At 47.9% G+C, this 24908-nt stretch overlaps 1 protein-coding gene across 1 annotated transcript in view; it reads right to left on the bottom strand.

The window, feature by feature from the left end:
- EPHB1 (EPH receptor B1) overlaps positions 1-24908 on the bottom strand; it is a 447427-nt gene that overhangs the window by 140807 nt on the left and 281712 nt on the right. Inside the window, exon 4 of the mRNA XM_036877356.2 lies at positions 11530-11685. Coding sequence (XP_036733251.2) covers positions 11530-11685 — 156 coding nt within the window. The remainder of the gene's footprint in view (positions 1-11529; positions 11686-24908) is intronic.

Genomic DNA, 24908 nt, shown 5'->3' on the forward strand with positions numbered 1-24908 from the left:
AATACACAAAACTCAGACAAAACATCAATACATAAATGCCCAAAACCAGAAAGAAGAAGATGGTCAGATTTAAGCTAAAAAATTAAAAACCTCAATATGACAAAAAAAAAAAATGTATGCACAAATAGAGTTAAAACTAAGTGGAGGGATGGGGGAAAAATGTCACATATAATTAATGGGCATCAAGAAATCAATTCTTACAAATAGAAAAGGGCAAAGGTTATAAAGAGTCAATTCCCAGAAGACAAAATAAATTGGTCAATAAACATGTGAAAAATACACACAAATTTATAATCAGGGGAATACTAGTCAAAATTACCAGGGGGTCAGTCAAATTGGCAAAAGCTAAGTGTTGGTAACATCCAGTTGGGCTAGCATGTGGAGAAGCAAGACGGATCCTCCTGGCAGGGGTGCAAATGGGTTAAGTCCTTTGAGAAAGCACTTTGGTAAATATTGATTGGCTTTCTGAGCGTATGTGCCCAGCAACCCAGCAATTCTATTTCTAGGTGAATTTCCTCCACATTACAAGTATATGTGCCCCCAAGGTATGTTGAACATTTTCACTGCAGTATTGTTTGTATTAATGAAACAATGGAGTCAGCCCGATGCCCCCCCATGGGGGCTGTATAACGCAGCAGAGGTAGTTGATGCCTCTCCAGTCTCACGGAAGCCACATTTCCCAACTACTTGCTCAGTGATCACATGACGAGTGTTCACTGTCTCACCTGGGGCATCACCATTAGCTTGGCGCAAGCCCACCTCACAGGCACAGTCCTCCTTCCTAAGAGAAGCAGCCAAGCACTGAGAGCAAAGAGCACTAAACCCACTCAGGCCTGGGTGGAAACAGAGCCTTGCCACTCACTAATGTGGGAGTTTGGAAAGGTCACTCAGCCCTTCCAGGCCTCACTTCCCTAATCTATAAGAGGTCTCTGCCCCCAAGGTCTGTGCAGGGCATGCAGGCACAGCACGGCTAACCTCATCAAAGCTGCATGCAGGCCCTCTCACAGGGCACAAAGCCTGCCCTTCACTAACAGGGGAAGCAGATTCCCACCTCATGCACAGTTGTCCACTGCTGGCCAGCAGACACGTCCTCTTTGCAGAAACAAGTGGCCCTCATGTCTGCCCTCTGAGCAGTGATGGGGCTTGGCACTGATGCTGGCTTCCCACCTCACCCCCCAAGCCACACCCACTTGCTGTGCACATGCAGCCCAGCACAGCCAGCATACACCATGCCTCATCTCATAACACAGCTGCTATGCAGGCCTTACTCCAGTTAAACGTCCTTTAATTTCCAAGGTGAGCAGAGCTCAGAGTTGATCCAGAGGGGCCACTCAAAAGGCCACCTTGAGCATGTTCTGCAAGTCTAAGCCCAAAGCCACAGAAAGGGCAGCTCACCATTACCACCATTGCCCTGACCTTCTCTCTGCAGAATGGGGAGAGAGGCCAGGGAGACCTCTGTGTCCAAGCAGCATCTGGCCCTCTACCCCTCAGCCTCCATGAGACAAGCCACTCTTCTTTATGTGGCTTGGAGTCAGAGTACTCTTGATTGAGTGGGATGGAGGTGGTCTCTGGCACAGGTTTGAGGGAATCCTGGCCTTCTACAGGCTGACTTCAGACTGCAGCCTGGTCGTTCTCTGCAAAGTCACCATGGTCATGTATTCACTGCGGGGGTCCAGCCTTTAAGCTCACAGCCAAGCCCAGGTCACAACAGTTCTCAGGTGTCTGGCTCTGACTGGGCACTTACCAGCCAATTATGGGGAAGGTTTCTCAGAAAACCAGACACACAGTTTCAAAATAAATCACTACAAAATGCTGCCATCCTGATGCTGTGCCACACATAATTCAGAAAGTAGGGACATGCCCAAGCTACCTGTGAAACCCATTTCTGTCCACTACACCCATCTTCCCACACAATTCAGAAGCCCTCTTGGCAGGCGTCGCCAGCACCTCCCTGTGTAGATCACTAGCTACTCAGACAGCTTTACTCTGTTTGGACCATGTTCAAGCTCTAACTCCACTAAGCCGAAAGAGGCCTCCTTCTAAACCTCTGATGACATCAGTGACACTTGGGGTCTCTGATCTTCGTCACACCCGAGGGAAGCCAGCAGTGATGTTTGTGGGTCTCTGGCTCTAGCTGCATTCACATATGTTACCAGACCAGGAGACCTGGAAGGTCACAGTCCTGGTGTGTGAAAGGGTTGGCTGGTCCCAGGTTTCCAATACGGCAGCTGGATGGCCAGGGCAAGGGATCCCACCAGTGTAATGAGCTGAGGGTGGCTTCAGAACCGGCTCCTGGACAGGGCCGACTGTCAGTAACGCAGGCTGCAGTGGGCTGCAGGTTCCAGGACTGATGGCAGTGATGAGTTGGAAAACAGCCACAAAGAGGACACTCGGGGGCCTAGTGGTGAGATACATTCCAGACCCCACGAGAGGCTTAGGCTTGGCCTCTAGTTTCAGAACTGGATCAGGGTCTGATGCTGAGTTACACGGATGGTAGAGGGGAGACCAGGGGAACCAGGAGACCATCTGGGTATCACCCGTGAGGAGCTGAGGACCGAGACAGTCTACACAGATGATACACAACTTTGTGATTACATTCTGATGGGGTGGAGACATGGGTGTTATGGTGTCAGATTTCAGCCAACCTAGGATGGCTCTCCAGGAGCATTTGCTCTAAAATGCCCATTTCCCCCACATGTTCATTCTGTGCAATTTAGATATGACTCAAGATTTACCTCTTAAAACACCAAAATCAAGACAGCCATTTACCATTACAAGACAGACACTTACCATGTCTGATGCTGAGTTAGGTATTTTACATACATCATCACAACTGGTACAATTTCTATTTTATGGAAAAGAAACAGAGATTCAGAGAGGTTAGGTAACCTATCTAAGACTGCACTGCAACCCTGGGCTTCCTGATCTCAACAGCAGGGCTTGCACCACTTGCCTGTGTTGAGGCCCTACTGTGTAAGTTCATGAAGGGAGTAAAAATATCAGATCAGCATGTCAAAAAGCTTCCAGTCCTATACACAAAAAGAGCCCTACACCTGAATAGCTCTGAACAGTGCAGGCTGTTATCAGAGTGTGCAAAACAAGGCATTCTTCTTTCTGGGATGAGGTGAGGTCTGGTAGATGGCAGAGGGCGCAGAGCCACCTGCTTCTAATTGTCTTCGCCTCTGGGTAGAACTGGAGCAGGGTGAGACAACAGAGACACAGAGAAGCCACATCACTTGCCCCATGTCACACAGCTGGCAGGCAGAGGAGCAGGTCTTGAACCCAGGCATAGACTCCAGAGCCCACACTTCTAAACATGAGGCTAATGGTTTTCACTTGAAACAAGACCAAAAACATCAGAATTCCAAATGATCTGTACTTGAAAGAGGACTCTGCCTAGGCCCACAAGGCAAAATTCCTGAAGCCACATTTATAAGTGTGGAATAGGAGAGACCCAAGTGGGGAGCATTTCCTGAAGGGACAGACAAAAACCCTGGGTGGTTAGTGGCTGAAAGGCTGGAAGGCACCCACGGCATGAGGGCCTGCAATCAACGGGGACCCAGCCATGGGGGAGACTCCATCGCATCCCACTGCGCCCAGCCCTGGGGTGGGGGTCGCAGGTTTTGTTGTGGCTGCCATATTCTGAGAGTTTTATTGATAAATGTGAGAGACTGAGAGAAGGCCAGCCAGGGCAGGGGGGTTCAGGAAATCATGTGCTTTGGAGAACAGATCGTGTAACCGATGTTTAGTCTGAAGTAGGTGATTTAAGGAAAAATGAGAAAGTTGTCCTTGGGCATTGGAACCACTGGCCTACAGACATTAGTCCTCGACAGTGGACTGATGGTGAGAAAGGGAAAAAGGCAGAATCCAGCCCAAGTCCAGGAGATCACTTCTGCAACACTGCATGATGGCGGCCTAGCACTGGAATGGAACTGACCTGCAAAATATATCGATGTCGGTCATTCCAAATATCCAGAAAACTCCGAGTGGAATGACCACCTCTCAGGGTTGTTGGAGAGAAAAAGCTGACATTGAAGAGGAGTTTGGGTGACAGGACTAGAAGGCTGCCCTGAATGTTAACAACCTGGGGCTCCAAATACCCTTGGGATGCAACGTTGGAATGGAAGTGCTATTAGCTTAAAACTCCAAGCTACATGATGCCTCCAGGGTTAGACCTACTAGGGTCAAGCAACTTGGAAAAGAAATTGTAGATTACAGAAGTGCAGAAGTGCGTTTACGCAGGCAGCACTGACCCTTCTTGAATCAGCAGTGGCAGCTGTAAAGAGCTTCCAGCTTGCCGCCGCACTCCCGCAGCTCTGCAGCCAGGCGTAGAAACCAAGCCAACCCAGGCACGTGTCCTGAGACTCTTGTTCAACTCTGACCCTTGTCTGAATTTCACCTCAAGGAAAACAGGCTGCTTTCCTCTCAGAAACACAAATGATATATTGTCATGTGCCACATGGATCATGTATCCAGTAAAATCAAGCAGCCCTTACCCTATGGGACAGGATACCTGGGGTATCTTTTGCTTAAACCCAGGTCAGCAATGGGTAAAGCAGCCTTCTTTTAATATGTTACAACTTCTAAACTAATAGAAGTAAGTGCTTTTGAAAAGGTCTCTTGAAAAGGTCACGCCTAAAATGTTGGCATGGAGACAAGCACACAGTCCCCAGTTGACAACACCAGGTTTCTGTTCCGGACGGTGTGTCTGTAACCCTGGGGGTCCTGCCTGTCCTCTTGGCCTGAAAGGCCCCTCCCTGTGGTGGCAGCCCCAGAGGTTTCCTCTTGGCCTTTCCCCTGCCAGGTAGGGGGGAGACCAGGTGAGTGGTGAGGCTCATCACCTGTTGCTATTCCCTGCCCACCAGATCCACCAGCTGAGCTCAGGCGAGCAGCTCCCAGCAGGCACTCGCCTTCTGCCTCAGTTTCTTTCTGAGCCCTTCCTGAGCATGACCCCAGCCAGGTCATGCTGTCTGACCTCCTTTTTTCTGTGTCACAGTTCGCAGCCCTGGTTAATGCTGTGCCTTGGAGGTCTCCACACTGTTCCAACCACCCAAGAATAAGAACGAAGGAGCCAGAGAAAGTGGGGTTGTTCTGAGAACTGGTGAGCCTCTTCCCAGAAACCCCCAGTCACAGGCATGCACACATGTTCACACTCACCTCACACCCTTCATACCCCTCACACAGGTTTCCACAGCCTCTGTCTCTCTCCCTCACTGTCTCTCTCTGTCTTTTTCTCTCTCTCTCTCCTTCCATTCTTCCTCTGCCTCTGTCTTTCCCTCCTTCTCTCTGTTTCTCTCTGCCTGTATCTCCCTATATCTCTGTCTCTCCCTCCAGCCTCGAGGAGGAGGGGCAAGCCCTGTGGTTCCAATCTGCAGAATCCACTCAGTGGCCTGTCTCCATGAGTCATAAAGCAGAGGACAGAGAAACAGGACCTAATTCTAAAGCATCTAAAACAATGTTCTCAATTTGAGCTGCTTCAGACTCACCTGGAGGGCTTGTTAAACCTAAGATGACTGCCTCCCCATCCGCACTCCCAGGGTGTCTCATTCAGGCGGTCTAGGGAGCGACTGGGAGTGTGTATTTCCAACAAGTTTCCGGGTGATGTTGAGGCTACTGGCCCAGGGACTACATTTAATAACACTGCTGTGAAGAAGCACCATCACAGGCGGTCTGTGGAGCGTGACCCAGCAGGACCCAAGGCTGGTTGGGAGAAGGTTTATAAGCCGATGTCCTTACAGACTTTTCACAACGCCCTGAAGGCCATTAAGCCCGGCTGTAGAGGACTTCCTTCTTGTCCCGATGTCCCAAGGCCCTTCCCATCCCCAGGGCCCTGGTGCCCTCTTCTTCATTCCACCGGCCTGCCTGGGAAGACTAGGGACTGGGCAACATCACCCTCCTGTGCAGTCCATCCGAGGGCCATGATCCCTGTGCCACAGGGAACACCCTGCTGCCCTGGGACGGGCTGGGGTGAAAGAGGGAGACAGCTGCCATCCTTAAAGGATGGAAGGTGAGCTTAAGGGAGAGAAACTGGAGTATGCAGAGATGGGACAGGGAGGAATGGATTCTGATCTTTCTCCAGGAGAGGCAGATGCGACAGCAAATCGCCATCACTGCCATGACCTTCTGCGACGTCCTCCCAAAACCACCAAATTTTAGCTCTCCTATGTGTGAGGTTGGAGCCCTGGAAGCAGACAGTCCTGAGTTTTCATCCTGGGGTTTCACTTAATTCTCACAAGCCCCTAATCTGAGTTGCACCATTCCCAGTTCTGCTGATGAGAAGTTCCTCAGAGGCTACAGGGTCACAGCATCAGGATCCACACCCAAAGCTCCCGCCTCACTGCTCAGCTTCCTGGCCTCTCTGTGTGAGTCAGGAGGGAGATCGGGGTGGTCCTTGGGGGAAGTGGAGGGCCACCCCAGAGGTCTGGCCAGCATCTTGCCCCCTCATGTGAGGGGGCAGCAGGAGGGCCCAGGGGACAAGACAGTGTCCTCTGAAGCCCTTTCTTCATTCCATTTCTATGATCCAAACTGCAGGGGGGGACACCCATTGCATCTGGAGAAGAAACAAAGAAGCAAGACAAGCATTAGCTTGTCTCTGTGATCCATCAAAGTTTCTCCCATGTGGGTGACAGAAAAAGGGTTTTTGTGGTCAGAAATATAACAAGGTAATTATTTTTACACCAGTCCTTCCACACAGTTTTTCACAGACAGCAATTTTATAAGGCATAATTACCTATTTTCACCTGCTTCATAAATTTCTCCTTTCCATTTCGTCCCCAGTAAACTAGAAATTATTTAAAACTGAGGACACACATTTCAGTGCCTGGCTTCACATTTCCATGCACTTGCTTGTGTGTTCCTGGCTGCTGCCTGTCTCCGCTGACCCTGCCATGCTCCCTGTGCCACCAGTCTGACCCTGAGAGGTCAGTACACCTCTGCGCCCCAAGGATGAGAGCCAGCTGTTTCGGGGCCACACTCTCGCCCACCTTCTTGGCCCCTCTCGGTCACGGATGGGAGGGCTGGGCGGTATCTGCTGGGTCTTTTCTTCATTTTCTTTTTAATGTCTTGGGAGACAGCTGGGTCTGCATCTCCCTGCTTCCTCCGCAGCGTGCCCAGCCCCAGCCACCATCTTCGTCCCTTTGTTTTCACCAAGACCTTCAGGCCAAGGGTCCTGTGTGGTCTGGAGCCACACAATGGGCTCTGCTGTGACGCTCAGGGTCAGCATCAACAGAGACTCTCCTTGAGGACATCCCCTTTAGGTCTCCAGCATCCTATCATGCTGGAAGCTTCTATATCAGCTGCAATCTTCACACTTTTCAGGGATGTAACCAAAGCAAGTTCTAACATCAATTGCATTTACTATAATCCAGGCATTGTGCCAAAGACTCTATAATACTATTTTGCTTAATCTTCATAACAACCCAGAAAGGCATACATTATTGTAAGGTGGAAGAATAAAATGACAGAATGTATGACAGTTAAGAAATTAGCCCAGGATCACAGAGAAGGTAAGAGACAGAGTCAAGATTCAAACTTTTGTCTGTGAAATGCCAAAGCCCATCTTCTGACTGCTACATGCAATCGATGATTTAATGTGCTTTCCCCAAGTCTGGGGTCATTTGGGAAGGCCAGGACTCCTCAGCGGGCCTCTGGGCCTCTGTGCTGTGGCCCGGGCAGGAAGGAGGAGGACAAAGGTGGCAAGTTCCTCAGCTGAAGCTCAGAGTCTGCGCCCTGGGGAACCCACAGCCTTCACAGCCCCTCCCAGCTGGTGAGGCTGCACTTGCCCCTTGACCTCACCCCTTCCCCCCTGCTGTAAGTGGCCCTTTGGCAACTCCACAACAGAGGTGGTCCCCATCATTCATGAGGCCTGGCTTCATAAATAGGGCTATGTTAGCAGAGAGGGGTGGGGGGCACCTGTGACCTGCACCAGCTGCCATCACACTCACCCCATCCCTGGCTGAGGATATTTGAGGACAGCCCTGACAAGCTGCAGCGTGCATCCTAAACCCTTATGTCAGCCTTCTCAGCCTTCCCTTCCTTCCCTCCTTCCATAGCCTTTGGGGAGACAAGGCCTCCTCTTGAATATGAGCAGGTATTGGACCATGGCTGGACAAGGGGGTGATCAACCAGGTGTTCGTGCAGCAGATCGAGAACTCCAGGCTTCACCGAGGTGCAAGGAGGGTGATGAAGGAAGGGGAGAGCTGGTGTCCACAGACCAGCAAGAACAGCATCATCACCCTCAGACACAGAGCTCACTGAGCCCCCACCTCTGACTTCACTTAGAGCCCACGCCAGTCCCTTTGTCACTCCCCTGGGGTGTGCCCAAATCCCTACTGAGCCCACGAATCTTGTCAAGGGCAAGACTGGACACACAGGGCTGCCAGGGCCTCTCAAAGGTCAAGGGATCTCAAGCTCTCCCAAGACATTAAAAAGAAAATAAAGAAATGTCCACATGCAGCCACAAAAATTATCATACATTCTAAATGTTTAGATAAATTTAGAATAAATTAACACATTTAATGTTATAAAAATACTATGACTACGTATGTGCTGGTCTCAAGAGATTAACAGGATTCAATAAAAACATTAGTTTTTAGTGCACTATAGGTATTTTAGACTTATAAAAGCACATTTTAAATTGTGAGACTTTTCATAAAATCTTCAATATTGTCAGTGAATGAGTGTGTGCCTGTTGATATAATCTCATTTAAAGGTGATGGCAACAGGCCAAACCTGAGGTCCTTCCAGACTCTAAGGCATGGGCTCTGGGACATTCCCAACACTGTCCCCTTTCCCTGATGCTTAAAACACCTGGAACCTGTAGACACCAGTGTCTTGTACATTTTAGAAGAAAGCGCCCCTTTACCAGGGTCCTCCCAGTGCCCTGCTAGTCCACGGCTCTTTCTGATTGGATGGATGAAAGATTGCACCTGCAAAATGAGCAAGCCCCTTTTTCCTGCTCCCCCACCAGCCCAAGCACCCTCTCCCAGGCTTGGCAGGGTCCATGCCTGGATGACCTCCTATACCTGTGGAACCAGCCAGGGCCCCCAGGGCCATGGTGCAGGGCTGTGCCTGGCCTCCACAGCTACAGATATGCTCCTTGTATTTGAAAAATTATTTACTGTGGTGATGTGCGATGCCTTTTTAAGAGAACAGATGGCACCTCCAATTAGAATGCTTTAAAAGGAAACCCTAATGAGATTATAAAAGCCAACAAATTGATTTTTTCATACAGTACTTCCCTGGCACACAATAAATCAAATATATAATGAGGCTCAATAAAATAATAGGTTTATTTACACCTGTTTTGCCTAGCATTGTGTTGTTGCAGCCCAGTCCAGCCTCTGGGTCCCTCACCAAGCCCTTGCCCCTGCAGACTGAGGCTAGGGGCTGGACAACACAGCCAGGAGCTGCTCTCGGACATGGCCACCACAGACAAGTGTGACCTGGAGTTGGGGATTTCTCATCTGACCCTAATGTTCTATGTCTGGAGGATAATAACACAGGACTATGTAAAGGGTGTGGTGACACACACAGAGAAGTCTAACATTCACCCCCACTCTGGGAAAGGTGGGGAGATTGTGGTGGAACCACAGCAGGTACGGAAGGTGTGACTAACCTCAAAGCTAGTGAGACCAGAGACAGGGGAGAAAAGTCTGTGAGGTCTAAGTTCAGAGGTGGACTCGAGACATGGGGAGGCAGGGAGGACTGAGGGTCTACAATGTGTAGAGTGGAAGCTTTGGAAAATTCCTACTTATCCCAGGAATCAGTCCTACTGGTCCAAGCACATCAGGTTAGACGGTTAGAAGATAAGCCTTGAGAGGGAGACAGGAGCGGACGACTCCACATCAGTGTTCCGAGCATTTGGTCACTGTCCTGCCTTCCCCGTAGGGAGCTCATCCAGGGGCAGGATGGATTTACACCGTGTGTCTGCTGAAGTGGGAAGCTGGAGGCCCTGACTTTCATTTGCAGGAAGTGATCTGCAGAGGGAGCCTGACCAGTGAGAGAGCATTCATGAGCAGAAGTGGAAGGGAATGTTTTCAAGACGAAAGCTGTGAGGTCCTGAGTATGGTTTGGACATCATGGAGACTGGCCTTTGATCTGAAGATCCAGGCAGCAGGATTCAGCACTCTTAAGACAAGAAGTACATTAAACAGCGCTTCTGAGGCACACAGGGACCCACAGGGGAACCTCAGAAATCAATAGTGAGGATCCACAACAGAAAGACGGACTGTAGTCATCAGAAATGGTATCATTTCTGTTCATATAATCCCACTGGAGAGGAGGTCTGGGGAAAATCAGTTTACTAGAGGATGAACTTTTCCTTAAATCAAATCTGTAAGCATTGATCGACCTCAGGACCTTGATCTGGAAGACACTTTCATTCCTCTTCTCTACTCAGCAAGGGTTACCTACACAGCAAGGCCAGAATTAAGAAATTCTACTCAGAGTTCAGTCCTTTTTTTCTGTCCATCAAACGGCAAGTATGTATGAAATGGCCCCTCTGTGCCCCTCCATCCTGGGGGTTGGAGGAAGGGATTTGATGCAACAAGGTGAAGGGAAGTTATGTGCTTAAAGGATGCTAAAGATCAGGCATAGCATCCAATGCAGAAGAAAGCCTTAGATAATTAGCAGCAGCCTGGACCACTGACTTGTGAATACAATGGAAATTCTGAAAAGTAACATCATCCCAGTAACAAGGCTACAACACTGAGGGAAGTAGGGGCACAGTATCTAAAGTGCTGGGCAGGGAAAGCAGTGCTTCCTGCCTCCTCAAGAGTACAGGAAAGAATATTGGAAGGAAATTCTCCTCCTCATCCCTACCCAGGGAGTGGAGTTGCCTCCCACACATGCTTTTGCCAAGATGACTGCCCTTTCCTCTAAGCAGAGAATGGGAGAGTGGTGGAGTTGACGCATTATCCCCAGACCCAGGATTGTTGACTCAGAGATGCACATTGTGGCCAGGTCCCTGGTGTTGTTGTTTAGCAGGGGCACAGATGCTGCACATACCAGGCACTGGAAGGGACATGGGGATATGAATGTATGGTCCTGGAACATAAGAACCTTCATGTGATATCAGAGAAGGCAAGCACAGAAGAATTGGGCAACTAATAAAATTATGAGAGTCTGAGGGGAGTCTGGTCACAGAGATATAGGAGGCACAGTGAAGTGGATATTCTCAACTGTCATTGCAAAGAGGGCTTCCTGGAGGAGGTGACTGGAATTTACAAGAATTGTAGCAATATGCTAATGGATTTTGATTTTACACTCAAAGAACTCTCCAGGTTGGCATTTTTAGCATCTGGTGGCCAAAAATTGTCTTGCCTCAGTGGGAGGGAGATCTTTCCATGGGTAAAGAAGGAATTTAATCTTCACTGTGTTACTAAACAGGGAGAGGAGGCCTGAGTGGAGCTGTCCATTTCAGCACCACAGCCCACCTTTCTGCTTTGTGCTGCAATCAGTGAGTGTCTTAGTCTGTCCTGCCCCACGCCCACCACTGGCACTGTCAGGGAACCACTAACAGACACTTACTAGTGCATGCCACTTCTGGGGGGTCAAAGTCCGCTCGGTAATAGCCGGTCCGGCAGGTACAGATGGGAGACGCCTCCAAAGGGGATCGGCTGTTGGAGGGACAGTGGGAACAGCCCTCAGCTTCTTGGCTGGCCTTGAACATTCCTGCAGGGCAGGCTGGAACACAAAGAGACCGTCTGAGAATTAATGCAAGAGGGACAGTCAGAGGCCCCTCCCTGGAACTGGGAAATGGAAGATTCTGATCCCCCTGAAAAAGACACTGAGAGCTTATACAAAGTGAGAAAAACCCTATTTCGCACTTTCAATTCTTTAAACATCCTTATGAAATATACCTTCCCAGTACCAATGGCCTCTCTCACTTGAACAGTATGAATAATGATTCTTGCCTTTCAGGTGTGTCATGAGATTTAATTGAGAAAATGAACCTAATGTGTAGCTCAGTGTCTGGGACTTAAGTGTTCTCTCTGTAAATGGTCATTCCCCACCTCTTCCACCTGGTGAACAGCCAGGGACTTACCTACAGCCACCCACTGAAGGAATCTCGTCTAACGTCCTTGGACAGAAAGGTTCTGGTTGACAATGGGCTGGACCCATGGTTCTTAAATGTCATGTTGCAACACATGCAAGGGACACTGTGAACTGTGTTAACAAGCATTTGTTATGAATGATGGTAAAGGACTGTAATTCATGAGTGGTTCTTTAAAAAGAAATTAAAGTGATTTCAAGGTTACTGGCTTAACAACATCATTCTCTCTTAATTGCATTTTGAAATGCTTTGAGGGGAGGAGATGGAGCAAAAAAAGGAGGGCTTTGTAGGCTGTGTTCCAGGGAATGTGTCATGCACTTGGCATCATCTATCATGTACATGGTAGTGGGGAAGGTTGGGAATGCCTGGTACTGCCTGATGCCTACTAGAGGTGTCCTCAGCTATGAGGCACTTTTTCTTAGTCCCTGTGTGGCCAGCCTGTGAGGAGCCATGCCCCAAAAAGTCTGGTTCCTGGCCGTCTCTCAGGCTCTCACCATGCTTCATCTACAGAGACATCCTACTCCAGACATCTGGTCTCCTCCTTGCTGATTCCACAAAAGACTGCTCCTGCCTGCCCTGCTTCTATGGGCTCTTCCTCACCATCTCACCTCCTGACTCTTCCTGTCCTCAGAAAACTTGCTCTGACTCATTCTCCTTTGAGACTGAGTAAAACTTACTGCATGGTCAACTCATTTGGCTTCTATGCCTCATAAATTCATTCAACAAACATTTGCTGTGGCCCTTCTGAGAACCTGATCCAGGGAATTTAGAGAACAGAACCTGCCCTCAAGGAACTGTTGATCCAGTATAGTCACACAATTATAATACGTTATCATCAGTGTAACAGAAGTACCATTATAATGGCTTCTACTTATATAAATCTCATCTTTCCAATATATTGCTCTCTCCTGGAAAGTGCAATGTATTCTTTAATAATAGCAATAGCAACCATCTGTTAACACTATTTTAAAGAGCTTTCCATGCATGACTCTATGGGGTACCTATTATTATCTCCATTTTCCTAATGAGGAAATTGGGACACAGAAAGATTTAAAAAGTTGCCCTGAATCACACAGTGGGAGAAATGATGGTGATGCTTTCCATACAGACAACTTGAAAAATATCCAAGTTTTTCTTTTAAGACAAGGAGGAAGGACTATTTCCTATGCTGCAAAAATTTTCTCACTCCATTTCTCATTTGAATTGAAGTATAGGGTTTCAGCTACTCTGGAAGTGCCCTGGGGCAGGAGATTATCTTGGATGGAAGGTAATTTATGAGATGGAATGTTCTGGAATGGCATAACCCAAGAGTGTTCCATGGAGTACATGTTCTTTGGCTTGTTAACACCTGTTACTTACAAAAGGGTTCTGTGACCAGATATTTTGAAAATGTGGATTGAAAAATTAATATCTTTTTTTATGACAGAATTTCTCAGAACTTCCAAAAATGCAATATAGAATATTATGTTTTTTTCATCAAGAAGCCCTATTTTGTAGAGCATGGGATTCAAGTTCCATGGAACACACTGGGGTAAATGTTGTCTAGATGATCCAATAAAGTTCTTAAAGTTCTCTGTTGTAACCTATGTATAAATAGACCACTTGCTGACCCATCTCAGCACATTCAAAAGAAACTTCTCAGTAGAAAGCAAAACAAAAACACCTTACCAAGGACTCAAATAAAACACCAAAGGGAAAACCCTGAATGGCATACCCAAAGTATCCTAGAATTTGGCCTACTGATCTATCCTTCCAAGCCCTTTATATCCTCTCAGTAAGGGCTCTCCTTTCTGTCCTCTTTCTCTCTCTTTCTTCTTTCTGTCTCTTCTTTGTCTCCCTTGAGAATCACTTGGCCCCTTCCACTGTAAACTGTACAGCACTGCTGGGCCACACCCAGTTCTGGAGCTGAAGATCACAGAGAAACCCCAGGTCTCTGCAGCCTGAACCCAGCAGAAGCCCTTTCCTTGGAGGGTGGGGGAGGGGCATCGGTGACTCTCCTGCATTGGTTGGGTCCCCACCACGCCGTAGTTTTCTTAATGTATCCAGGAGGACCAAGGTGTTTTCACTTTCTTTCCAGCACTTAAAATCCTCCTTGCTTTATATTTAATACATTAACAGCATAAACAATCATCCCGATATCCACAAGTGGCAGGACTTAGAAAGTGCCTCCCTCTGAGGTTTCTGATGGAGGAAGTCAGAACTGGGTGCTCTGAAGCCTGTGGACTCTTAAGATGTCCACACGGGGAGAAAACGGAGGACAGCAGGTCCACACAGGACTTTAGGAAGAGAAGCACAGAGAAAGGTTGGGGAGAGAGGTCCCGGGAGTGGGTGTGACTCCAGCCTCCCTGAGGCAGTGAACAATGGGCAGTGAGCAACAGTCCTGGGTCAGATTCCTGGCTGGTTCCCAGCCGGGTGACCACTGGAAAGTGATATAAACCCTCAGAGCCGCAGCTTGCTCATATTTATAAAGGAGATATAAAAAAGAATTTAACACTTCTCACAGCAACTCCCACACATCATTAGAATTTAATAAACTCAAATATGAAAGTGTACCTAGCCTTAATAAGTGCTAAATAATGCTAATTCCTCTTTTAGCACTTATTAAGGCTAATTCCTCTTTACCTCCACTAACCCATTTTCTTTTGAAAAACAAAATTCTAAGTTTTAGAATTTAGAATATAAGTTTAGAGTCCAAAATTGGGTAAATAAATCCTGGAACCCAAATGGGAGGGTGTGTTTCTGCACAGATTACTTCTCTTCTGTATAATAGGCAAATCATTATTTCTGTAAAATATATTTCACTTATGGTTACAAAATGGACAAGTCTCCTTAATATTTAGATTTCATAAGTTAATATTTTAATAAACTCTGTGTCTAGGTATTCCCTAATGTATAAAGAAGCAGCATTCCTTGGTTTATTTGGAAAACTTTTAGATTGTAACTTGTAAGCACATTTGCACTATATTTTCTCAGAGAATTAATGCTTTAAATAATGGTTAAAGTGCCAGGCTAGTCCACAAAGCCTTTTTAACTCATATTGTATCAGACACCACTAATAAGAAATAGTAGTTAACAATATTGTTATTTTACTAGAAATTTAACATGGGAAAATAAAGAAGAAAACTACATTGCCCCTTAAGAAAAAGCAGCTTTAATTAGATGTGATCCATGGAGCTTCTAGGTAGACTCTAACAAAACATACTGAGGCCAAGGGAAACAAAAGCAAATGGTCTCATCCCAAACAAGTCTCATCCCAAACAAGTCTCATCCCAAACAGGGGATGTAAAGCAGCTAGGAGTAACCCAGGGGAGAATGGTGGGAACTCTGGAAGCTGCACACCTGCCTAAAGACTCTAGAGTTTCAAAAAATAATAATTAAATACTGTGATTGCTTAACCAAGCACATAGTCACACTTTCAAGCAATTTCAAGGTGGATACCACAGTGCTTTGTTTTAATATCATCTCAAGACTCTGGGATTGCCTTCCTCTTGATATTCAAGTATGGTCACTATCACCACAGTTATGAGCCGCTCATTCATCAAAAGTTTATAGAAGAACTTCCAAGCACTAGGCACCTTGCTACAGGGATAGGAGCAAAGTGCAGGGGTCCAGGGGAGGCCTTGGAAATCACCCGGCTGCTGGCGTAGGCAGGTTCCTGTACATGGGCTGTGCTCTGTTGTGAGCGTGGGGCCTGGGGGTGGGGAGCTGCCCTGGCAGGATGTGCATCATTTGGGGGATCCATTGTTATGAGATGAGGACTGTAAGCAACATTTTCTTGTGGCAGCTAATAAGGGAGGTTTTGAAAAAGCAAAGAAAGACAAAGCAAGAGGGGAAGAGGTGGAAGAACAGGAGAGGTAGGAAAGGAAATTAGGTCAGAGAATGCCCAGCTCTAATTGCAGCCAGGAGGGCTTCAGTAGTGCTCTGGGAGGTGTGTGGGAAGAGAGGAGTCCCATGCCCTTGGCTGAGTGTTCCTGGAACGCCTGTAACTTGGAGGGCTCTGTGTTTTCTGATACCTGCTTGCTTTGTTTCCTTAAGAAAAAGGGGCTGACTTCTCTCTCTCCCTTACAACTGATCACAGTTCAGACAGGTGATAAATGAGCTTTTGGGTGGCACTCCCCCTACACACACCTCTTTCCCAGACCTCGACTTTGACAGAGACGAAGACACCAGACCTCAATACCAGGTCCCTAAGCATATTTCCATTCCCCCGCAAAACACATAGTATTTCCCTCCCACTTCAAGGGACTAGTACACGTGACCCCTAGCTAATATCTACAAGGTCACCTTGAAACACCCACCCAACTTCTCAGAGCCTCAAGGATGTAACAAATTACCTGGTGCTTACAGTGCTCTTGAGAACCCCTTCCCTCCATTTTTGCACGCAGACTTCCAGTGACACTAAATCCATCACCTACAGTACTATTACTTTATAAAGAAACAGATTAAGTGTCTCATAAACAGTGCAGTGATTGAGATAATGGAAAACGTCTCTCGTCCCCATCTGCAGCATCAGGTTATGAAGCATTTCCAAGCAGCCAGGAAGAGGAAATTAATAGAAGCAAGAGGGAATAACCACTTTTATGCAATTTCCTCAGGAGATAGTGGACCATCTAATCTTTATTGGAGGCCTTTAACCTGTCACTCAGCACTCACCAGAGCCTCTTTGGCTCTCAATTTTTCTTGATATCCAAGGAAGATAAAATGAAAACCTCAAAACATTATTTTATAATTTTCATATATGGAAGGGGCACATTGCCTCTGCCCCTCCCCCCTCAATTGAAGCCTCCAAAACCAACATTTTTATGCAGCAGAAATGTGGGAGAGCTTAACTATTCCTCGTGCATGATCCAGGGGGTCACAGCTACTCTGCAGGGAAGAAATCTCTCCCTGCATTTTAAATGGGATTCTTTCCTCCACGCTGCCTTCTGTCCTTGCTCTTCCTTTTTAATAATCTGATTACTTCTCCTGATCTAATTTTTTCTCCCAAATGAGTTTGCAAAGGTTCATGCCAATGAATATTCATCCCCTGCTTAAGACCTGGGTGCCTTTTTCTCAAGGCAGGTGTAGCTCAGCAGCTGGCTCAAGAGGTCTGCCTGCCTCCAGGGTGACAGTGAAGGGGGCAAGGTACGTGCTCCTGGCCAGGCAGAAGGAGGTGCCCAGTCTTGAGTACCATGCTCTGAAAACCTCCCCTCTTTCTCCATCCTTCGCTCCCACTCTGTAAGAGAGACAGAAAAGCCAGTCCGGGCAGCTGCTGAGAACCATAAGTGGTGGTGAAAGCGAGGCAAGAGGCCCCTGCGGACACACACACAGGCCTAGCTGGCTCTCCCTTAGGTCCTGGGTCCTTATATGGGGTCTGGTATTCAGAGTCACTCCTATGGCAGAATGTCTCCATTGTCTCCACATTACTGGTAGCTGACACCATGGATTATTGGCTCTGGGACTTCCCTAGAAGGAAGGAGGTGGCACTGAGACTTGACTCTGAAGCTCCATGGAAGGAAGTGGCACTGGGGCCCCTGTGCTGGGATTCCCCATCTACCCTTCTGAGTGGTATGTGCTTTTCCCAGAAATGAGTCTCCCTGAACAACCTTGGGGACATACCATTGGGTCCCAGGGCCTGTGCCACTCCCACTTCCCCTTATATTCATGTGTTGAGAAAACTAATAGCAGAGATGTAGTTCCCAGGTATGGTTCCCATCTACCCATCCAACCACTGTACTAATTTGAAAGTCCTCTGAAGGCTGATGCTAGATCTTGTCATCTCTGCATTTCTCCTTCCCCAGTGCTTAGCACATGCCTTTTGCATAGGCATGCCCATTCTGTGGCTGGTGAAACCGAATGTTCACCCAAGGTCTGCTGTGATAAGACCTAAAAGGTAAAAGCTGTGATAAAAATAATAACAATAATAGTAATATGATCTTAATATGAAAGGATATGGGGTGATGGGCATTCCCAGGCAAAGTGAGGATCTTAAAACTTTGCCGAATTAAGACTCCCAAAATGTTCAGAGCTCTGATTCAACAATTATACTTCTAAAAATGTATTCTAAACAAAAAGCAAGCAGATATGAGAAAAATTTAAGTTAATGGATGTTTATCCCAGTATTATTTATAATAGGGAAAAAGGAAGAAAGGAAGGAAAGAAGGAAAGAAGGAAGGATGGAGGGAGGGAGGGAGGAATGAAGGAATGAAGGAAGGAAAAGCTTAGAAGTGAAATAATAGGGTAGTGACTAAACAAATTATAGACCATCCAAATAATGGAATGGCTACAAAGCTATTAAAATTATGTCATGAAAAAATATTTTAACAGTAGCTTCTAAAACCATAAATGAGTTATGAACTTCATTAGGCATATACACATACACATGTATACATATGCACATATATACATATATATGCATGTTTTATATATATATGTATCATACTAAAATTAAAAATTGGAGTAGTAGCATTACTGATGATTATTTTGTGGTTTTCTGTAATTTTGCAATATTTTGCATTGTATATACAGGACTCAAGCAACCAAACAAAATCTCAGTCACTACATTTTTTAATTTTGGGGAGGATACAAGAGTATGGGTGGTGACCTCCAGCTCCAAGGAGCTGAGTTGAGTAGGGCAGGTCAGAGTGGGCTGTTTCTGAGAAAATCTCTGTACCAGAGGTGGAGATGCCCTGTTCCAGAAATCTTGGGAAAAGTCAAGGAGCACTGGGAAGGCTGCCTGGAGAAGGAGGCATATGCACAGGCCTTGAAGGATGAGTAAAAGTTACTGCAAAGATGGGAGGGTGGGGCAAAGGGAAAAGGGTGCCCTGAGACTCAGAGAGAGCAGGGCCCTGCCTTGCCTAGAGAACCTTGGGGCGGTTGTAGAGGTTTCCAGGAAGACGAAGCATTTATAGAGGCCATGCCAGAAGGCGGGCTGAACCACTTCCACTTCTATGTCGACTTGCGTATATGAAGCCAAATGGGTCTCCAGTTTCTGCCTCCCTGGGCCAGGTGCCAGCTGTAATGGCCTGTGCAAACAGGATACTTAGCTGTGTCATATACTCATATCACTCTTGGTGACACTTGCTGAAGTTGATGAATGCTGCAGGCACCATGACACAGACAAGACTGTAACTTCCAGTGCTACTGAGCTGCTCAGACAGCAGCAGCAGGGGCGAGCCTATGCATCAGTCAGCATGCAACTTGCTCAGGATGGGGGTGCTCTGCCTCGGGTGGATGGGAATGTGGATCATTGGTCAGGACTGAAGGATGACAAATAGAAGAGCAGTATCCTGAGGGGGAGGAGCAGGCCCTTAGGTCCTTCTCAGTGATGGCAGCCTGTCCCCAAACTGCAGCCAGGCACCACACAGCCAAGGCCAGGTCAGTTCAGGGCTGCATCCGGCAATCCTAGCCCAAGTTCAGTGTGGTTGGAGAGTGGGGATAGCCATAAAGCAAACTCAGGTGTTCTCTAGTGATCTAGGTCAGTGATTCTCAAACCGTGGTCCCCAGACCAGCAGCAGCCCCTGGGAACTCGCAGGCATGCAGAATCTCAGACTCCACCCCTAACCAGAAACTCTGGGGCGCAGCCCAGTGACCTGAGAGCTAGCAAGCCCTTCAGGAGATTCTGATGCAGCTCCAGTTTGAGAACTACTGTTCTACACCACCGGTGGGGAGGACACATTATGACCTTGGGATCTGAGAAAACTGCCACGGCTTGTATGATCTTAAGCAAGTTCCCTAACCTTCTGAACCTCAGCCTCCTCCTCTGTAAAATGGGGTGCTAAGGTAACTTCCTTCTCATAGCTTTGTGAAGATCAGCTTACCTGTGCAAACTTTCTGGAATGTAGCATCTCCTCAATAAATAGCAGCTGGATATTTTCCTCAAGGAGCCAGACTGAATGTTATCATCCATCATTCTTTTTAAGTATTTAAATTGATCACTTACTGTGTACTTGGAGCTGTACTAGGCACTGGATATACTAATGGATAAAACATACAAAGGCCTCTCCCCGGTGGTGCTGACATCCAAGTGGAGGTAGACAGAATCTAACTGGAAATTCCAATGGAGGAAATCAGTGTTGGGAGTCTGGAGCAGGGACCTAACTCAATCTGGGGGTGGGGAGGTTCTTGGGCAAGTAACATCTAAGTGAAGACATAAAACATGAATAAGAGCTGTACAGATTGGCAGAGGTAAAGTGGATTGGTGAGGGGAGATAGAGGCCCCTCCACGTGGTGAAAGCAGCTTGTGCAAAAGCCTAGGAGAAAGACTGACTCGATCAAGAAACTGAGAGCAACATTTCCATGGTTGAGGGTTCGTGTGAGTGCCACAGGCTCAAACAGGGAGTGTATGTGGGGGGGGGGGCAGCGGTCAGGGGTCAGTTGACAAGGAGGAAGAGTTACCTCTGGAGAGCTAACCTGAGCTCATGGCATCAAGTCCCTGGACTTTATCCTTAAGTCCATGGAAGCCACAGATGAGCTTAAAATTGGCAAGAAGTAATCAGATTTTTGTTTCTGAAAGATCTCACTAGCTTCAAGGAAAAGAATGGGGACAGTTAGGGGGAACGCAGTAGCCCAGAAAAAGTGATAATCATCAGGGTAGTGGGAACAGAAAGAAGTAGATGGATTCAAGAGTCATTCAGAAGAGGTGTATCTCGTGATTGATTGGAGACCACTCACTCATTCAACAGATATGCACTGAGTCCCTCCTGGGCACCAGGCCCTGGGACAGGTGCTGGGAGTCAAAGATGATGACCAGTTGTCTAACGGTTGCCAGAAAGCCCACCCTCCACATTCCATCCCCTGGAGTCGGGCATTTTACTCTTCCTGGAGTTCTCTTTTAAAAATCCAGTACCCTGGCATTGGGTTCATGGACTTTGAGGGGGTTGGGAGTGACATTAGAAGAGGGCCCAGAGCACAGAAGGTGGGGTGTGGGCTCATTCAGTAAATGGGCTGATTTGGCTCCTCTTGGATCTGCCTGTGTCTGCTCCCCAAGTCTGTCTGTCCCCTAACCACCAGCCTACAGACAGGGCTAGAGGAACCCCTACACCAAGGAGGAGGTACACTGATCTTGAGACTTAGGAGTCCTAAGCACAGCCAGAGGAGCCTTCAGCAATTTGGAATTGGACAGGGAGAGGTTCTCTAGCTGGAGACCCAGCCCCCACACCTACTTCATTTCACAGGACCCTGAAGGTGTGGCATTGCCTGAGCCCCTCCCCAACAGGCCAGCTGGACCGCCAGCAGCTGCTGAGAGCCCCATGCGGCTGCTCCCTAAGCTTTAGCCCAGCAGAGCCCTTTCCCTTTTAAATGCACCTCATTCATTCCACATGCCTTTGCAGAGCATTTCCTATGTGCCCCAGGGCAGTTAGGAGAGTCCTTTTCTTTACCCTGGGAGAGGAGGCTAAGTCTGAGGAGTGAGTGCAGAGGTGCAGGACCTCGGAAGCGGAAGAGGGCCTGGATGGAGCTTCCCACCCAGAGGCAGCCAGTGGCCAGATGGGGATGGAACTGTTGAGGTTGGGCCAGGATCTTCTGGGGGAGCCAGTGTCACAGCCAGGTGCTGAAGGAGGTGGGTGCTGGGGGGCCTGTCCTTTAGAAGGGAGAAGAAGCACCCTGCCAGCAGCCAGGACAGACTCCTTTAAGGAAGTCTGGCTTCCCCATTTCCCTCTCTACCACCAGGAAGATGCTCCACGGGGCCCCTGGAACCCAACAGAAAGGAAGGAGAGGGTTAGATTGCTTCAGCCACTCTGAGGGGCTCCAAAGCCCTCTATCCTGATTGGATCCACGGGGCCACCAGGGCTGCCAGGCCTAGGCTCCCACTGCTCTGCTGCGGGTGGGGGGCCGGGAGTCCCCCGAAGCCCCTGCCCCAGGCCCTGTCTCCACCCAAGTCAGAGCCCGGCTGCCAAGTTCTAAAAACACCATCAACGCGGTAGCTATGGGCAGCAGGCAAGGGGGATATATACTGGCAGTCAGGCCGCTTCTGCAGTTTCAAACTGCAGTGTTTACCCTTTGGGAAAAACCTATTTTTAAGACTTCCCCTGACAGAGACCTTGACGAATTCCCTTAAAAAAATAATTTACAACCAAGTTCTTAAGATAAACAAAGGTGACTTCTCACTGGGGTTCCCCAGGCTGGGCCCCTTGCTCTTTGCCGAGGGCAGGGGGCATGAGCTGGCCACCTGCACACGCAGACAGCCGGGTCTGGGGGGGTCATCACGACCAGAAAAGGCACTACTTCACCCTACTCTCTCTGCTTTTCACAGAGCCATTACCCGGAAGAGAAAAACACCTGAAACAAAAAAAATCAACCATGTTTGGTTGTACCACACAAATCTCATTTCCCCTCCAAAACCTGACAAGGCAAATCAACTCTTCTCTTAGAGAAGGGTTGTTATTTCTCGCTTTCCAAGCTTCCTTGCCCCAGGGCCTTGGTGAGCCCACAAATCACAGGTGGGCAGAGTGGGAAAAGACCTTAGAAATACCCTAGAATAGGGTTAGCCAGCATTGCTATGATTACGGCCTGCCATGCCAGCCATGGCACACATCACTAATCAGTGCCCACACTCATTCCTATTCAACCCAGACCAGAGCTCAGAAACTTCAGCACAATGCCCCAGGCAGTTGCCAGCAATGGGTCAAGGTGGCACATCCCATATCTATGATGGCAAATTAAGGACCAGAAGAGGCAATGAATGATTTGGCCAGAGGTGCACAGTCAGCAAGGGAACCAGAACAAGCCAGTGCCTGATCCACCTGCCCACGTGGCCCACTCAGCAGGATAAGCTTGCTGCAGCTCTGGGGGCTCACCCCTTCCTGCCCCTGCTTGCCTCAACTCTTTTTCTTTATCTTCTTTGAGGTCAGCCCCACAGCACAGCCTCCTCTCTGGCTGGGATGCGAGGGCACCTAATTATTCTCTCTGTGTGTATCAGGGAAGAGCGGCATTATGTTTAAGTAAGTGTAGCTGAGAGGTGCCACGTCTCAAGAGAAGGTCAAGTGCTGCATATGTATAATATAAGATTAAGATTTTCCCCTTCTGTGGTGTACTTGATAAAATAATTTTGCTGTGACCTTTATAAAAACCCAGGAGTAGAAATGGGCACGGTGGAATTTCCAACTTCTCCCTAGGTCACAAAATCATAAATACATAAATCTATAATAATATTACCCACCATTCAAGTGGGACAAGTGAGCAAAAGAAATGATTTTTATTTTACAGTAATGACAGAGCAGAAGGTTTGAGGCTTAAATTTTCAAGCTGTACTACAAGAGCTGCCTTGACAAAGAAAAGACAGGATCCCCTCCTCCACGCTGTTTTGACCTTGACTGTCAGCCCAAAGAGGGTGGCAGGGGCCTCCCAGCAGACTGTCAAGAGAAAAGTGGTCTGTCTAGGGTCACCCGAAAATCAAAGTCGGCTCTAACGGGCTCTGACACACCCTCGCCAGAAGGCTTTGTTCGGCCCAATCTCAGCTCCTAAACTGCAGTGATACTGGTTGTAGCGCTTTGCATGTCCCAGAGTCAACTCTGAAAAGTAAAATAACCATGAGTAATAATCAAGATTGAAATAACAAGGTTATTTTCACCCCCAAAGAGTCTCCAAGTTAGAGTGAACTTGACAGGGCAGAACATTTGCATGACATTTATCCAAAAGCCTGAAGGCAGACAAATCTGACAGAATCCATTTTGGCTGACCCATGACTTTTGCTCAGGAATCTGACCAAATCTGCAGTAGCCTCTGAGCAGAGAAATGGGGTTCATGGGCCCTGGGATAGGGAGGATGCTCCCCTTTTGAGCAACTGAGCAAGCCAAGCCCTGGTGCCAGATCCCAGGAGGCCTCAGGAGTGGACCAGTGGTTGTTGCAAATCAGAGCAGGAGCTGGGAGAGGGCTCCCGCTGTGGCAGAGGCAGAAAAGGGCTGAAGAGCTGAGTTCTCCCAAGTGACCATTTATTCCCAGGTGCTGAGGGTAATAGCCAGAGTGCTCCCTGGCTTCCCTATTTGCAGTTCCTGGATGCACATTAGCATCGCCAAGGGCCTTCAGGTGTGTCAGTTAAACATGATGAAGGGAGAAGCTTGCAGCAAAGATCAGAGGTGTTAAGGGTGCACTTAGCACTTAGATCTCAACACTGCACTTAGGGGAAGCCGCAGAGCCATCAACTGAAGGCACGCATCAGGGAGGGCGAGGGAAGGAGCAGCAGGTGCCTGCCTGACCCAGGGAGGGCTCGGAGGGAGGAGTACGGAACGCTGGGCAGGCCCTGCTGAGCAGCCGGGAGAGGATTTCCCCAAAGGAAACACATTCAGGGATGAAGGGATGATACAAAGCCTAGTTGGACAGGTGACCACTATGTTGGTCCCTCTGCTACAGAAGAAGAGGTCTGATTTTTCTTGCCCACCCTCTCCCCCCAGGTCTTTCTGTTAGGCCAGTAAGAGACTTTTACTAAATAAAAGACTACATGTCTTGCAGAGCACAGGGTATGATGGGAATGGTGCATCAGCCCTCCCACCCTCAGCACCCTTCTAAGGCAAGGTGCCCACCATCTGCTAAAACTGATTATAGACTTGTGTCAATATTACCAACAATAATGTTATTAATAATAGCAATGACCAATATTTAAATAAGCATTTATTATGGGCCAGGTACTCAGGTGATGAGTGTGACATCATGACACCCTATAACAGCCCTAAGATATGTGTGTGCTGCAGTTATTCCCATTTAGCGTATTAAGAAACTGAGACTGAGATAAGGTCAGCAGTTTGTCCAAGGTGACCCGGTCAGCAGTGAAGCCAGGAATAGAGCATAGGCTGTCAGGCTCCAGAGACTTGATAGCTCTTTGGTTGGAGTGTTTTAAAATCACATAAATTTCCTTGGAACCAACAAAAACTAGTGTGTA

Source organism: Manis pentadactyla, chromosome 1, assembly GCF_030020395.1.
Source record: "Manis pentadactyla isolate mManPen7 chromosome 1, mManPen7.hap1, whole genome shotgun sequence".
Taxonomy (NCBI): Eukaryota; Metazoa; Chordata; class Mammalia; order Pholidota; family Manidae; genus Manis; species Manis pentadactyla.